This window comes from Vombatus ursinus, unplaced genomic scaffold (genome assembly GCF_900497805.2).
Source record: "Vombatus ursinus unplaced genomic scaffold, bare-nosed wombat genome assembly UNPS02010980.1, whole genome shotgun sequence".
Taxonomy (NCBI): domain Eukaryota; kingdom Metazoa; phylum Chordata; class Mammalia; order Diprotodontia; family Vombatidae; genus Vombatus; species Vombatus ursinus.
In genome coordinates, this window is record NW_020950758.1 from 4,000,889 (window position 1) to 4,016,863 (window position 15,975).

Here is a 15,975-nt window from a genome sequence, read left to right on the forward strand (position 1 = left end):
TACATGCATGCACACGCGTGCACACCCACACACACACACATACACACATACACGCACACTTTAAGACTAATAACAGTCTTTGGAGTTTGAAAAGCCAAAATAGGAGAGAAAAAGTGACCCTATTATTACTGGCTTTTTTTTTTCAGAGTGAAGACTTAAGAATAAAAGGAAAGCATTACTTAACAAAGGACAAAGGAGCTAACAGAAACCCTGAATAAAAGATGGGGCCTTGCAGAGAACCTAATGAGCCGGACCACCTGTCCAACACCTGACTGAGCACTAAGCGCCCTACTCTTAACAACCCCACGCACTTGGCAATGGGGATGGTTATCCCCATTGCGAGGATGAGGAAAGTGAGGTGCAGGGAGGTGAGCTGATCTGGTGCCCGTGACCTCGATTCCAGGGTTCTCTCCAATCCCTCCAGGCAGAATAAAGCTGAGGAATACATGTTACAGAAGACACAAATAAAGACATGTAATGAGCTGTGTTTGGGGCTGAGGGAATTTTTGTGTTATGAAATAGTGAGTGGGAGGGTTTGGGGCCTGATGAAAGGCCAAAACAAAAGCTGAGGGGGAAGGAAAATCAGTGGTAACTGAAGAAAGGCAATTAGTGGATGCAAAACCTGCCTCATCGCCTCTCCAATGTCTACCCATTCATTAAAACCCCAAACAAAAGCCACGTCTTCCACAAAGCTTTCCCTGAACCACACAGGCCACTGTAGGGATCCCACTGGACTCCGCCTCCCCCCCATGGTGGACCTCCAACCTCCCATCACACTCTACTCCGACTTTTCTAAAGTGCTTACCATGAACCAATGAGAAGTGCAATTATCAAGTCTCCTACCTCCCGTGTGGACACTGAGCCCCAGAAGGGCAGACTGCACCACGTCCATAATCTATACCTTGTCCCAGGACCTAAGCCATGCTTTGTACATAGTAAGCATCTAACTGGTACAATGAAAAATTCACTGGCTTTGACCTCAAAGGACATGGGTTCAAATCCTGTCTCTGCTGCTTACTTAGTACCTATGTGACCCTTGGCATGTGTCTTTATCTCTCTGGTTGAACCAGATGCCCTTCAAGGTCCATTCCAGCTCTAAATATAGGATTCTATGAGTCTATGAATAAATGTCTGTTGATTTTATCTGAAGGCATAAAGAATAAAAACTTGGTCAAAGATGTCCGACTGTCTAGAAAGACACATTAGTATTTGAGTTGACATCTTCCTCATGGTAGCCTGTTTAAGAATGAATCTTCATAGTAACGGAGCCATCAACATTGAATGCTGTGGCATTACAGTGACCAGCCTTGACTCCAAATAAGAGATAGGAGGAGCCTCCCTCTCCCCTCTGTTGCAGGGTGAGGGAGGGGGGTACTATGGATAGGCAACGCTATACACAAGGTCAGACTTTTTCAAGGCTGATTAGCTCGGCCAAACTGTTTCCTTCCCTCTTTCTTATTCTTTATTATAAGACATGGCTCTTGGGTTGGAAAATGTAAGTGATGTAAAAAAATAACAAGAACTTTTTTTAAAAAAATGGCTCTTACTGACGACATTCAAAAGCACATATCAAGTTGAGAAGAGGCTTCCACAGAAAAGTGGAATTAGATTTCTCTGTCCTCACATAGATTCTTTAATGCAGACGGCAGAGAGGATTTTCCTCCAACTCGACAACTCAGTCTGATATTCTGAACTGAATACTTCGTGGTGTAGCAGGGTGGTAATTATAAGGAGCTGTCACAGTGATATGAAGACACTTACACTGAGTACACCAGGGTGTCACCTCCCCCACCAGAGACTGACGCATGCACTGATTAAAGTCTGGGGTGCAGATGGAGGGAGGCAAGAGCTCCATTGCCCCAGGGTCTGGGCCACACTGTAGGATGGACACTGGCAAGCAGGGACATGTCTAGAAGAAGGTACCCAGGACTAGCAAGGGACTAAAAGTCAGGGCGTACAAGGATCAGCTGAAAGAACAGGAATATTAAATGTGTAAGTGTGAAAAATTGTAGTCTACAGCCATCCAAGGGCTATCTGATGGAAAAGGGACTTGATTTACTTAGGACGACTCGTACAGAGGTCACGAGCTGCTACTTTTCAGCTCCACATTAGGAGGAATTTCTAACCATTTGAGCTGGACAATCCAGAACGCACCGCCTTAGTGAGTAGCCAGATCTCCGTCGTCGGGGGGTCAAGCAGAGGCCAAGACAACCATCCATCGGGGAGTCTCCCGGAGGAGAGGGACAAGCTGGTTCCTAAACTCTGGCTCTGGCTGAGATTCCACGACAGCAGACAGGGAGGGGAGCTGCCCCAAGATGGTGGTGCTTTTGACTCTTGGAGCGTCCCCCATCAGAATGAAGCCGGTCTCTTTGAAAAGCTCTGCAGGCTGAGAGCAACGTCGAGCCTCATCAATGCTGCTTCTATCTTCCTGGACCTTGGGTGTCGTGGTAAGGAATCGTCCCCCGCCACCTCAGTGGGTGTGCCCCGGGAGAGGGGCGGGTCTTGTGGAGCCCGAGGCCGGCTCTCTATCTGCACACACTTGGCTGACCCACTTTTGGATTCACTGGAATCACTGTGATGATGCTCACACACAATGGAGCCCCCGGGGCCGCAAGCTGGGGGTTTATCCCGGGCACGTTGGCCCCACGCTGCTTGGCCGCCAAGTCTGTGTGTCTGGTATTCAGCGTTCTTCCATTTCCTGCTCCATCTTATCCTCCATCACTTGACATGACTGCTGGTGAGCCTGCTTCTAACAGCTGCCTGGCCTCCCCTCCTCAAACTGTGGCGGGGGATCTGCCATGGAAACCAAATGCTGAGCCCGTCAGCAAGGTGCATGGAGAAACAGAGCCCAAGGAGCGCTCCCAGAATGGATAAGAAACAAATAAAGCGGATGGGTCGGGAGGGCTGGGCCCCGGGGATGACGGGTAACCGCCCAGGAGCGCATACCTTGGTCCTGATTAGGGAGTGCTGCAAGCCAGCTGATTACAAACTGGGATGCCCAGAACAGAACACAGTCCTTCCAGCGTGGCAGCCACGAAGAGGACAGAAAGAGCCTCTCCCTCTTTGCCCTGGAAACTCTGTCCTCGTATAGCCCAAGACTGCATAACCAAAGGCTGCACTATCACACTGGTGACTCATACCACGCTCGCAGGCCACTAGGACCCTCAGACTGCTTCCAGACAAACTGTTAGCTAGCCAGGCTTCCCATCTTGTCCAGGAGAGGTTGTGGTTGACGCTGAGTTTATATTTATACCGAGGCAGATTAAAGCCTGCTTTAGCCTGTCCAGATCCTCTGGGACCGTGACTCTCCCCCGCCATCCAGGAGAGCCGTTTTTCCTCCAGCTGGCTGGGGCCTACGTCCGTGCAAACCGCACTGAACGCTCTGGGTGCTTGGCTTTGGAACAACCCGTCAGTGTCATGTAACCAAACCCTGAACGTGGGAAAAACCTGCTTTGTGATGTCACGGGAACACGGGATGCAGAGTTACAGAGTTATCTCCTCTGAGATAAGCTGCTCTAACTCTGCATTTTTCAGATGAGGAAACTGAGGCTCAGGGAGAGGCTAGTAGGTCACTCCCGCTGAAGGCACGGCCATCCCTCCACTCCCTCGGGCGCAGACCCCGATTGCGCTCCTCTCCTCGTCCTCCCTCACCCCGCACATCTGGTCAGCTGCCACACCTTGGCGCATTTCCCTTCAGACGTCTTTGGCGTCTGCCCCTTCTCTGCTCTCGTGACGCCACCACCGCCACCCTGCCTCCACCTCTGCCCACTCTCCCATCTTAGGAACCACTGCCAACCCCAGAATTCTCCTCCTCAACCACGTGCAGTGGCTCTCCATTGCTTCATGGAGCTTTGCAAGCCCTTCTCAACCTGTCCCAAGCCCAGCTTCGCAGCCCCCCGATCCTACGGTCCAGCTAATGGCAGGCCACTCTCACCATGCTCCTCCTCCACCCCCAGGCCCCTGCACTGGCCATACCCAACCCCGGGAAGGTCTTCCTTCCTCCCTTCCAAGAGGCTTCTCAGACACTAACTCCCAGGGGAAGCCTCTCGGATCTGTGTTTGCCTGCTTCGTCCAGATTTGCACTGATCAACTTTACATGAATCGTCTTCCCTATTAGAAGGGACGCTCCTCACAGGGAGGACCTGGCACCTGCTTTGCCTGGCGCCCCGCCCCAAGCACTGCGCTCCCTCCATGGTTACCAATTCCTTGTGAGTCAATCCTCAGAGGCAATGAGCCTGGTTCTGTGCCCGCCCAACGTGCTCACGGATGGGATGGTAATTACAGGGTAAGCAGAACACACTTCTGGGGTTAGGAGTGAAAAAGAAAGAAAAGCAGAATCTCCCTGAAGAAGCAGGGGGGAGACGTGAACTCAAAGACAGCTGGATTTCTAGGAAGAGAGACGAGAAGCCCACCACGAGGCAGGCCAGAGAAGCCTTAAACGAAGCGTTTGTTCAGCACACATTCAGTTTAAGTAAACCCAGGTGTAGTGAATAGAGTGCCAGGCCTGCAGGCGAGAAGGCCCGAGTTCAGATCCTGCCTCAGACACACACTAGCTGCGCAACCCTGGGAAAGTCACTTCACCGCCGTCTGCCTCAGTTTCCTCCGTAAAGTGGAAATCACGATAACCCCTACCTGAGGATCAAATGAAATGGTAACTGAGGAGCACTTTGCTGGCTGTTACTTCGGCTGTTATCAGCATCATTATCATTACTAGCAGTGTAATCCCTCTTTCCAAGCCTGTTTCCCCACCTTTAAAGTGAAATGAAGCCTCTCCAACCCCTCTTAATTCCAGCCCCTTCCCTCTTTTAATGACTTCCTATCTGTCCTGTCTAGAGGTTGCTTTGTCTATGTGTTGGCTTGCCGGCTCCCCCTTAGACCGTAAGCTCCTTGAAGGCAGGGACTGTCTTTTCTTTGTTTCCCTGGTGCTGAGCATAGTCTAGGCGCTGATTAAATGTTTATTGATTGACTGAAATGGCCTCGATAACCTCGATGGTCCCTTTCAGCTCTCAGCCTAGGACTCCATGTCCTGGGGAGCCCTCAGGGATCTGCCCAGCCCCCCGACTTCAGACCCGGAGGCAGAGGGAGACTTTAGGGACGGGCCCCAGCTGGGGTGGGCCTCACACTTACCCCTTTTCCACGCTTGCGTGCACCGACGAAATGATGCTCTCCAGGACCTGGAGTGGGTCCCCAGGCACGGGCAGGTCAGGGCTACTCCCACTGTCCAAGGAAAAGAAAAGCAGAGAGGGGCTCACTGAGATGGCCATCGCCCAACAGAGACAGCTGGTCCCTCGGCACCAAGGCAGAGGAGGAGATGCCTGCACCAGCCTCTGGATTCCACACCACACGAGGGGCCCACCTCCAGAGGGACGCTGCTTCCATGCCCGCAGAAGCGTTTGGGGCTGGCGATTTCCCGATGACTGTGACCAAGTGACCCGCAGGGGATGGCGGTCACGAAACTGACCGAGGACCTCATGCCCCCGGCCCCTCCACCCACTCCTGGGAGCAGCGAGGGTGGGGCAGTGGACTGTGGGCACCCGTCTGAGGCACAGCGAGCCTCTGACTTCCGAAGACACTGCCCCAAAGGCCATTCACAGAGCAGCTGACAGCAGCTCCGAGCACGGCCAGCCCTTTCTCAGCGGCCCTTCCAGGAGCAGAGCCTACTTGGGCATGGGTCCCAGGCCATCTCCCCAGCTAAACGCATACTAAGGGCCAGGCCCTGTGCCATATAACTGGAGACACAAAGAAACACAAAAGAGCCTCTGGCCTCAGGAAAGTCCAACGGGAAAGACTTTCTCATCTTTGCCTTTGTATTGACAACATATAGCTCCGTGCCTGGCAAACAGTAGGTGCTCAATAAATGCTTATTTACTGAGTCAAGCTAGACGCTCCCAAAGCAGCAAGGGTTCAGTACCACAGACCTCTGCAGGGGCTCAGGGTGCGCAGGGTCACCACCCAGGGTTGTCAGGCTCTGTCACACAAAGAAACATGACATTTGGCAGGCTCCAGGGAGAGGCCGGTGTCCCGACTGCACAGCATCAGCAGCAGCTAACACTGCCTCTGCACACTCCTGGAGGTTTCCCATTGAAATAGAAACACTATCAGAGAAGAATAAGCTGGGTAGGCACACGTTAACAGCTAATCATCTGTGTGTGCAATGTCAGCACACATTACCCTCCTGGGCACATCCAGGGGGCCTAACAGCTGATGGGCCCACAGAGGGAAGGGTGAGATGAGCAGCCGGACGCCCCTCTGAGACCCGGACCCCCTCTGGCAGCCAGACCCCCTTCTGGGAGCAACACTCCCCCTCTGACAGCCAGACACTCCCCCTCTGAGAGCCCGGGATCCCTGGGCCTCCGGGGTAACCGGGAGGGTCTTTCTGGGAGGCGTCTGATATTTTGATCATCGCAGCCGGGCTGGGCTGACCAGTAACGAAAAGGACAGAGGCCCCCGCTCCTGCCAGCTCATTCCTTGGGCCGGGCCGGACTCGGCCTGAGGCTGCTGCCCCCCTCCCAAAGCACAGGGGGGCCGAGTCTCCGCAAAGCCGCTAAGCGGCAGCACTGCAGATGGGGAGAGTGCCAGCCGAAGTCTACCGCCACAAACCACAGCCTGAAAACAGGCACCTCTGAACGGGAAGATCGGCCGGACTACCGCCCCTGTGCACGGCGTAAAGCTTGGCTGGAGAAGCAAAAACAATAACAAAAGAAGGTGACAATTACAAATCCCAGGGCTTGGATGTGAGATATGGCATTAGCCGTCCCGGCTGCAAAGGCACGCGTCTCCAAGGAGCTCAGTCCTTCAGAATTCGTCATTTCCCAAACTCCGAGGGCATTTTGGGTCTGCAGCCGCCAGAGCCCTCCGGGCATTGAGGGGAACCTGGCTTGAGGCGGGTGTAATTAAAGCCATAGAGACTCCTGGATTGGGCTCCGCATTTAATCAAAGAGTTCCTGAAGAGCGGCAAGGAATGACAAAGAATGCTTCCGAGCAGAATAAATTAAACGCTGCTGCGAAATCTTGGGGCCTCATCACGCGCCATCCAAGGGAAAGCACCTGATGCCTCATTATTCTCCGGGCTCCCTTTTCAGGCTCGCTCCCCGCTTTGCCATCTCCTTGGACGGTTGTGCGCTGAGACCCCAAAGAGCATCCTCACTCCGGGCTTCCTTTCAAACTGTGATCAGATAACGGAGGTGGGATCTCCAGGGTTGGGGCCCTCCCCCGGGCTCTAATCACATTCTCCGGAGCCTGGGCGAGGCTGGCCTGCCCAGGACCCAGCCGAGCCCACCAGAGGCCTCTGCCACCCTCCCCACGGCTTTGGTACAAGGAAGCAGGTGGAAACAGAAGCCGTGTCACATTCTCCGGTTCCTTCCGTGAGACTTCACCCCCACGCGGAGCAGGGGCACTCGCTGTCCTGGCGGGCACTTCCAGCCCCTCGCGACCTCCCTGCCCCGGCTTCCCTGGCCTCTCCAGGCCTGAGTGCTGCGGAGCCCCTCTGGGAAAGCCTCACGCTTCCTTCCTTCCTCTCACCCGGCCCACGACCGGCCTCGTCTCCCACCGACACCACGGGGCAGGGGTCACTCAGCCTGCAAGCACGAGGGCTCTGGAGGCCCTGCGTGTTATCCACCTTCTTCCTAATCTTGGTCACAGAAGGGATTACCCTGACCCTGGGCCCACCGACCATGGCCCGGCCTTCATCTCCTCCCACCCACGTCTGGAGGCAGCTGAAGAAGTGGCAAGTCAAGGGTCTGCCCTCGACCCTCCTCTCTTCTCCGCATTTCCCCTCGGCTCCCTCACTCACCCCGCAGCCCCAACTATCTCCTCTCTGCTGACAACTCCCCAGTCTACTGAAATAATAACAGCAGTAACTAACATGCATCTACAGCTTTGAGACGTCTAAAGGGCTTGACAAATATTACCTCACTCTATATTCACAACAGCCCTGGCAGGTGGGTGCTATTACTATCTCCCTGTTATAGTGGAGACAGATGACTCGCTCAGGGTCACCCAGCTAGGTGGTGCTGGAGGCTGAATTTGAACTCTCCACACCCAGTGCACTGTCCGCTGGTCCTTCCTAGACTTTGCCTTTACTTGTTCGTATACACCTGCACAGACTCATGTCTCCAGCTCAGAGCCCGGCACTCAGCAGGCACTAAATAAATGCCTGTAGATGGTCGGCAGTCCAGCCAGCTCCAGCTCGGGCTCTTCGGTACTACCGGGCCTGGCCCCTCCTCTTTGCTCCAGCTGACTCCCCGCCAGCCTGGCCTGGGTCATGCGGTCTCTGCCCCCGCATCCCCTCACATGATACATGATGACCCCCTCTTTATCCTCAGGTCTGTGTCCTGCATCCCTGGTTTTCTGAAAACCCTTCAAGGCTCCTGGACTCTGTCAAATCACAAGTCCTGGGGCAGGCTCTCAAAGCTTGCAGCCAGGCCTCACACTCCTGTCCTGCAGTCAGTCCCCACCGGCCACACTGGAGGCTTCACCGTCCCCTGGAGCAGGCTCCTGCTCTGCTCCCTTCTCAGCCTTCCCCGCTGACCTGCCCCCCCCCCTCCGAAAAGCCGCACCAAACTCCCATCCTGTCCCCCAGGAAGCCTCTGCTGACTCTCCCACCATCAGTCATGATAACAACTCACACCTCGGAACACTTTTAGGCTCATTAGGCAGGTAGTACAGGCGTTACTGCTCCCATTTTACAGAAGAGGAAACTGAGCCATCCATGGTCACCAATCTCCTGGAAATGGGTGTGAACCCAGATCTCCTCGATTTAGGGCAGTGCTTTTGCCAACGGCATTACTGACCTTTCCCCTCAGGACTCACAGGACACACGGGACCTATAGTGAGACTGTGTTGACCCAGGGCTGGGGTAAGGCACAAGCTGGCCAAGGACTTCATGGGGTCACCACCCTGCTGGGCCTGAGGCCTGGCCTCCCCCACCAGCAGGACTTTCACAGAGGCTGAAGAGGGCTCCCTGCTGAGCCACGTGGACGACCGTGTTGGCCACCACAAACGAGCCTGGGACCACAGCTAAGGGATGCCACCTCCCGGGGCACCGGCTCATCCCCGGTGAACAAGGAGGGTCAGAGGCAGGGTGGGGCAGTGGAGGGCACTGGCCGCCAGTTCCTGAAGATGCAGGCCGAGTGTGACCACAGGACTCTGGCCACCCAGCGTCTCAGAGTTAATACAAGAAGCTGAAGCATGGGGGTCCATCTGCGTTGGCAAACAGGGTTTAGCTGCAGCAAACTCCCAACCCAGGGAGCTCAGAAGGAGGCCGGGGAGACCCCCCAAAACACTAGCCCTGTCACTATGCTGGGAACAAGAGAACCCCAAGGCAGTGGCCTGCCAGGAAGCCCATCAGACCACACCCCGGCCTGCCACACCTCCCAAGGACCACTATGGGAAGACGCCTCCTTTCACGCTCTTGGCGCTCACCACCGGCTCACCTCAACAAAGAGAGCACACGCATGACCGCGCCGTGGACGACTGCCTTGGTGGAAAGGTCCAAGGGGCCCACAGCCACCTCCAACAGCTGCTGCACCATGGCCAGCGGCTGCCCATCCAGACACATGGTGATGGCCTGCTCCTGGATCTTGGCCTTCTCGGACCGCGAGAGGTCATAGAGGTCAGCATAGTGCCGGAACTTGTCCTGTCGAGAGATGGGCAGAAGGGACATGAGCAGGCACCATCTGGGGGTAGACCCATAAGCTCTCTCGGGGCTGCGGCCGGCCTTCAGGAAGACAGCATCCCAGAGAAGAGCATAGGTCAGAGGGCATCCTGCGTGCCGCACCCCAAGAGCTCATGAAGCAGGTGCTGGGCTGCCCGGAGCTGGTCAGCACAGGGAGCTTCCAGTGCGGAAGGGACCTCCAGCTAAGACAGGCTGGCCAAGAGCCTGGCCGGCAAAGGGGTCTGCCCAGGGTCCCAGGTCCTGAAGGCGTCAGCTCCCCACCACACTGCGTGGTCTGCCCCTCCCTCCACCTGTCTGTCTGTGTACACACTCCCGCACATTCACACATACACACGGACCCTGGTGGGGGGCTTGTGAGGGAACTCACCTGCTCACTGTTCTTCAGGGAAGCGATGAAGCTGTGCTGGAGCGTCTCCAGGTGAGCCAGGGACTGCTTCAGGTGTCTCAGGGCATCCTCGTAAGGGACGGGGGAAGCGGCAGGCTCCTCTGAATCCTGGTCCACATTTCTCTTCCTGCGCTTCTCAATAAAATGTTTGACAGTGGCAATAGCCTTCCTTGTCATCTCTGTACGGGCCTCCACGGTCAGCTTGGGGGGAAAGAAAAGCAAATCTTTGGGCTCCACTTAGGGAAATGTGACCAAGAAGCCTGTGGGTCAGGCCTTCCCTCCAGTCCCCCACAGCCCCCTCTCAAGTGTGCCACCCCCACTGGAGGAGCTTTGGGCAAACCAGACCCCTTTCCCGTTCTTACCCTGGGGGCCACTTGTGCCCTCTTAACATCAGGACTGAAGGCCACACGCCCCCATGCTCCCAATGCCACTGCCCTTTGACCATTAAGGCCTTGAGGCCAAAAAATGTCTCTGCTTTTGTACTGTGACCCCCTCCCCTTAGCACCATGCTTCATCCTTCACCCCTAGACTGCTGCAGTAGCTGTTGGGGGGAGGGGTGATCTCCCTGCCCCAGCCCACCCTCCCTTCAGTCATGAAAGCGACCTTCCTAAAGACAGAGTTGACTCACATCACCTCCAAAAGCTCCCTATTGCCTTCAGAATCAAAGAGAAAATCCTCCATTTGGCCTTTAGTCCTCCCTAACGTGGCCCCTTTCCACCTTACCAGCTTGCTCCACCTCACACCACCCCACCAGTGGCACAGGCCTCCTGGCTGTTCCTCACCCTCCAGCCTCCACCTCCCATCTCCGGGCATCTTCCCAGCTGTCTGCCATGCCTGGAATGCCTTCCCTCCCCATCTCCACCCCCTGGCTGGGTCCCACATTCTACAGGAAGCCTTTCCTGATCCCCGTCACTCTGGCGTGGTGATGCTCACTGTTCGGCCTTCCCTCACACACAAGGGCGAAGACGTGACCTCCTCATGAACTGGATCTCAGGGAGGCCCGGCTGCCCAAAGTCGTGAGGCATCAAGCCCAGTGGCAAGGCAAAGGTCAAGACCACAGGGGATGGCCCAGGACACAGGGGGTGACCTTGGCCCAGGTCTAAATTAAGGCCTTTCGTTACATCAACTGATGCTGAGTGAAGCGAACAGAACCAGAGAACGTTGAACACAGTAACAGCCACGTTGTGGAAGGAGTAATGTTGATAGATTTAGTTCTTCTTGGTAATGCCAGGATCTAAGACATCTCCAAAAGACTCATGAAGGAAAATGCTATCCAGATCCAGAAATATGATGTCTGAACACAGATTGAAGCACACTGTGCTCACCTTTTTTGTTTTTTCTTTTCTTTTCTTTCTTGTGGTTTTTCCCTGTTGTTCTGATTCTTCTTTCACAACATGACCAATGTAGAAATGTGTTTAACATGATTGTACATGTATAGCCTATATCAGATTGCTTGCTGTCTTGAGGAAGGGGGAAGGGAGGGAAGGGGGAAGAAAAATTTGGAATTCAAGATCTTGTAAAAACGAATGTTGAAAACTATCTTTACATGTAATTGGAAAAAAAATAAAATGCTATTATGTGAATAATTAATTAATTAATTAAGGTCTTTCCCAGGCCTTACTTAGTTTGTCTGAGGCCATGCTCATTCAAGACTTAAGGCTAAGTAAGAATTGAGCAAAAGATGGCCTAATGTACCATCCCAAAAGGATTAATCAGGTTGGAGGAGAGCCAGAGCAGAAAACAATTCTGATGTCTTCCCTCTGAGATGAGCCCATCCGAGATGATGCTGGGCACCTCTGGCTTTACCCGGGGGCTTGCACATCGTCTTCCTGATTAGACTGGGCTCCTGGAGGGCAGGGAATGTGTTCTGCCTTTCTTTGTATCCCCAGAGCTTCGCACAGGGCCTGGCACACTGAAGGCGCTTAATAAGTGCTTGCTGACTCCTGCCCGGCACACAGGAAGCATGGATGCACTTCTCAATTCATTCACTGTATGTATCTTCAGTTCCTCTCCTGTTCTTCTCTCCATGCAGGAAATTCAACAGATATTTCTTAAGGACCTACTATGGGGAGAACGCCCTTCATTGGGCCCTGTGGATAACCGGATGCACAAAATGCCAGCCTGGTTCCTGCCCCCAAGACCCTCAGAATCTTCCACTTCCTATCCTGCCTTCCTCCTCCTCTTCTTCACACCCGTGTCCTGTGCTCTGTCCCCTGAGAAGATGAGCTCTGGTGGCTGAGGCCTGCCCCACACAACCCTTCCCAAGCCCTTCCATTTCCCCACTAGGGGCTAAGCTCCTGGAGGGCAGGGGCTCTTTTCTGCTGGCTTATATTCGTATTCTCAGAGCTTAGCACAGAGCCCACCACAGTGGCCCCTTAATGAACACTCTATCTCTCTTGCAGAAGAGACAAAACAGCCTCATAGAGAACACAGACTGGAATCAGGGAGAGACCAGCAGAGACATATGACCAGAGGGAGGGAGGCAGGGCAGGCTCACTTGCACCTGGGGGGCTGAGGACAAACTGACAGTTTGCTCAAACCATCCTCACTTCCCACCGCCTTGCTCGGCTGGCTCTGGGCAAAGAGCCAAAAGGCCTGCACACAGCTGGAGTGCTTTTACAGGCTTGGGGTCAGGAGAGGGAATGCGCTGGGCAAAGAAGAGTAAGGTGGCAGGCGTCCTTAGGCTCTCTGGTACCCTGAGAGGCATGTGGCTAAGAGCTGGAGGAACCAGGTTAGGAAGGGTCCTCTTTGATCCTGGAGCCAATGCTGTGGTCAGTCCTGCATTAAGGAAGCGAAATGGACAGCAGCCCCACGGCGGCTCCTGCAGCAGTGCCTGGAGATCCACCCCCGTCCACCAGAGCCGCTGTGAGCCCTGGTGAGAGTGCAGAGGGAGAAGAGAAGGGGGCCTGGGCTGGGGCTAGGGAAGGAACGGCGACGCAGGGCCAATGACAGAGCATCAAAGTGAGGTGTGCTGAGGACAGACCCACAGAGACGGGCAGAACCCGCCAGCAAGGTTAGAATCCAATCTTCAGACACGGGCTCCTGGCAGCGTCACGCCTATGCATGACATCTCTCCTTCTCAGGAGCAAAGGCAGCAGCGTGGTACACGGGAAAGAACCAAGCCTATGGACAACAGGGATCCCACCCAGCCCCGATTCCCTGCTCCGTACACCTACAGCCCTCCACTGGGGCAGGGCTAATTACAGCTGGTGTCCCGTCTACACTGAACGAAGCTCAAACAGAGGATGGCGGTGGACGAGTGAATGGACTCCCAGGGGGGCCCCCTTGGCTTCCACCCCCACCATAGGACAGAAGGGTCCTTCTCGCTCTGCCCTCGGCCCCTTCCCCTGCCAGCTCAGCTGCTCTCCGTGCAAGGAACATGCCCAGGGCGTCTTCTCCAGGCTCTGCTCCCGCTTCTCCAGATGGGCTCTACACCCCCTCCGTACCCCCCTCAGCTCCCCTTTGTCCAGCTTCCTTGTGATGAGTGGTTCTCCTCCACTGGAACAGAAGATCCCTGAGGACAGGCATACAGCATGCATGTAACACAGTACATATCTGCATGTACGTATGTATGTATATGTATGTAACACAGTATACACGCAGTAGGCTCTCCCCAGAGCTTAGCCAAGGGCCTGGCACAGAGTGAGCTCTTAGTAAATGTTTGTTTACTGATCGCCTTCTCATTTCAAATGATCTTTAGCCAAACGAAACGCATCTCGACAGTCATTAACAGAATCCCATGTAAACAAATTCAGGACCATATTCATTATTCAGAGAGGACATGATTTTCCCAGAGATCGAACCATATTAACAGTGGAGGAACTCAGGGCCATTCCCTGACTGCCCGGGGGGCTTTCTTGACTCACAATGTGATTGCTTTTTTCCAATTTACAAAAACATGTCCATTACCCAGAGGCCCTCAGATACTCTTCCAGGAACACAAATTTAACAATGAAATTTAATGTACAGGTTTTTAAAAATGAGTTTTCTTGTGAGACAAACAAATAACGAGGTGGAGAATTCTAATGGAGAGAAAACAGGCCTTCCCTGCTGTGCTCCCCACCTCTGCAGGGGCTGCGGAGCTGGCCCTGGTCCTAAAGACTCTTCTCACATGCCCAGGGGTGCACAGAATTCAGACGATTTCCAGTTCTAGGATGATCCATCCCACGTCTCTAAATCCGTAACCCTAGGAGCAAGCTCAGAGCTGTTCCAAGAGGATGACCGTGAAGGCAAGCTACACTATAATGAGCAGTACGCGATGCTTGGCAGGCCGGGGCTAAAAAATCCTTTTTCTGACTGAGCCGTCAGCAGTCTAGCCCTCCCCAAATGACTCGGATGTTCTTATTGGGGTCACCCTGACTCCGCTCAGCAGAAAGACGGCTCCTCCAAGGCCCGAGTCCAAGCCCTGTCTCTGACACATCCTGGCTGTGACCCTCAATAAGGAGCCAGCAGCCAAACTCTCCCATGAGGGGCCGGGCAAGTGCGAGCACAGCCCAGGGATGGAGGGCCAGCCTTAGAGAGTCACTCACAGGCTGCACGACCATGGCGAGCCCACCTCGGAGACGCTGAGGAATACAGCAGGGGCCAGTCCTGTTCCAGCAAAACCCCCTGTCTACCCCCTACCCAAAAGAGTTACTGTACCCTTCCATCGGGCAGAACCTTGGGTGACAGATGATGAAACTGAGGCCCAGCATCACACAGGAAGTCTGTGTCAGAGGCCAGGTTAGAGCCCAAGTCTTCCTGGGTTGGGCATGATGGACAAGAAACCCCTGTCCTCAAGAAGCCTACATTCTGCTGGGAAGAAATAGCCAATATACAAAGAGCGTGGCACTGCTGCAGATGTGCTGCGATTCTGTGGGCTTGCAAGGGACCCTGAGGAGGGCTGGTGCCCACGCTGGGCCTCGAAGGAACCCAGGCACTCCATGAGGCTGAGGGAACCTGGCAGGACACGGCCAGCACAGCTGTCCTCCTGGACAGAGACGCCAAAGCCAGGGACGGTATCTCCCATCCAGGGACAGTCTGGCTGGGCCACAGACAGTGACAGGCATCACCAGGATGGGCCACGGAGCCTACAGGGGCAGAGGGGCTGCAGGCGAGACACACTGTGGGCATACGGGAGGTGAAGGTAAGGCTAGCTCTGAGGAGACATCATGGGAGCAAGGGGAGGTGACTGGGAAGATGGCGCTGACCTTCATGGAAATGGGGGCCTGGAGGAGGCCTGCCTGGCTCTTGTTTTGGGCGCTTGGAGCGAAGGAAGATAAAATGCATTCTCTTTTGACTGTGTCGATTTGGAGACACCAATGAGAGATCCAGGTGGAAATGTCCAGTAAGCGGCTGATGGTCTAAGGCTGGAGCTCAGAAGACAAAGGCAGCTCTGTAGACTTGGAATCATTGGCATGGAGGTGGTAAACTGAGTCAGGGAAGCACAGAAGACCACTGCAGAAGAGGGCCCAGGATAGATGCCTTGGGGATCCCTCCAGTTAGAAGGTGGGACCAGGATGATGATGATCCAGCAAAGGTGAGCAAAAAGGCAGGAGAAAAGCGGGGGGAGAGTCAGGTCACAGAAGCCAGAGAGGAGGAGGAGGAGGAGGGAGTGATCGGTCTTAGGGGTCAGCCTGTATTACAAAAGACACCAGGACAGTCTACATCCACCCCAACTAGGGGCCACAAACCTCCATGGAAGACTGGCGCTAACAGAGGGCTTGCTCCCCTCCTCCCGAGGAGGCCCATTCCACTGCTGTCCTGGGTTCACAATCCCTTCTCTTATCCCTGAATTTCAATCCTCCTCTCATTCATTTGCCCCCCTGCACCCCATGCTGCCCTTTGGGACCGAGGAGAAGAAAGTCAGTCTCTCCTGTGACACACGTCAGGCCCTGTGGGCAGGTGAATTGTCCTTCCACATCTTCCTTCTACC

General features: G+C 54.5%; 1 protein-coding gene across 2 annotated transcripts in view; it reads right to left on the reverse strand.

Annotated features, from left to right (window-relative positions):
- Positions 1–15,975, reverse strand: part of NBAS (neuroblastoma amplified sequence) — a 267,157-nt gene that overhangs the window by 55,358 nt on the left and 195,824 nt on the right. For both annotated transcript variants that reach the window (XM_027855628.1, XM_027855629.1), the window contains 3 exons: positions 10,044–10,262; positions 9,435–9,637; positions 5,128–5,217 (listed from right to left, as the gene is read on the reverse strand). In XM_027855628.1, the coding sequence (XP_027711429.1) occupies positions 5,128–5,217; positions 9,435–9,637; positions 10,044–10,262 (512 nt within the window). The remainder of the gene's footprint in view (positions 1–5,127; positions 5,218–9,434; positions 9,638–10,043; positions 10,263–15,975) is intronic.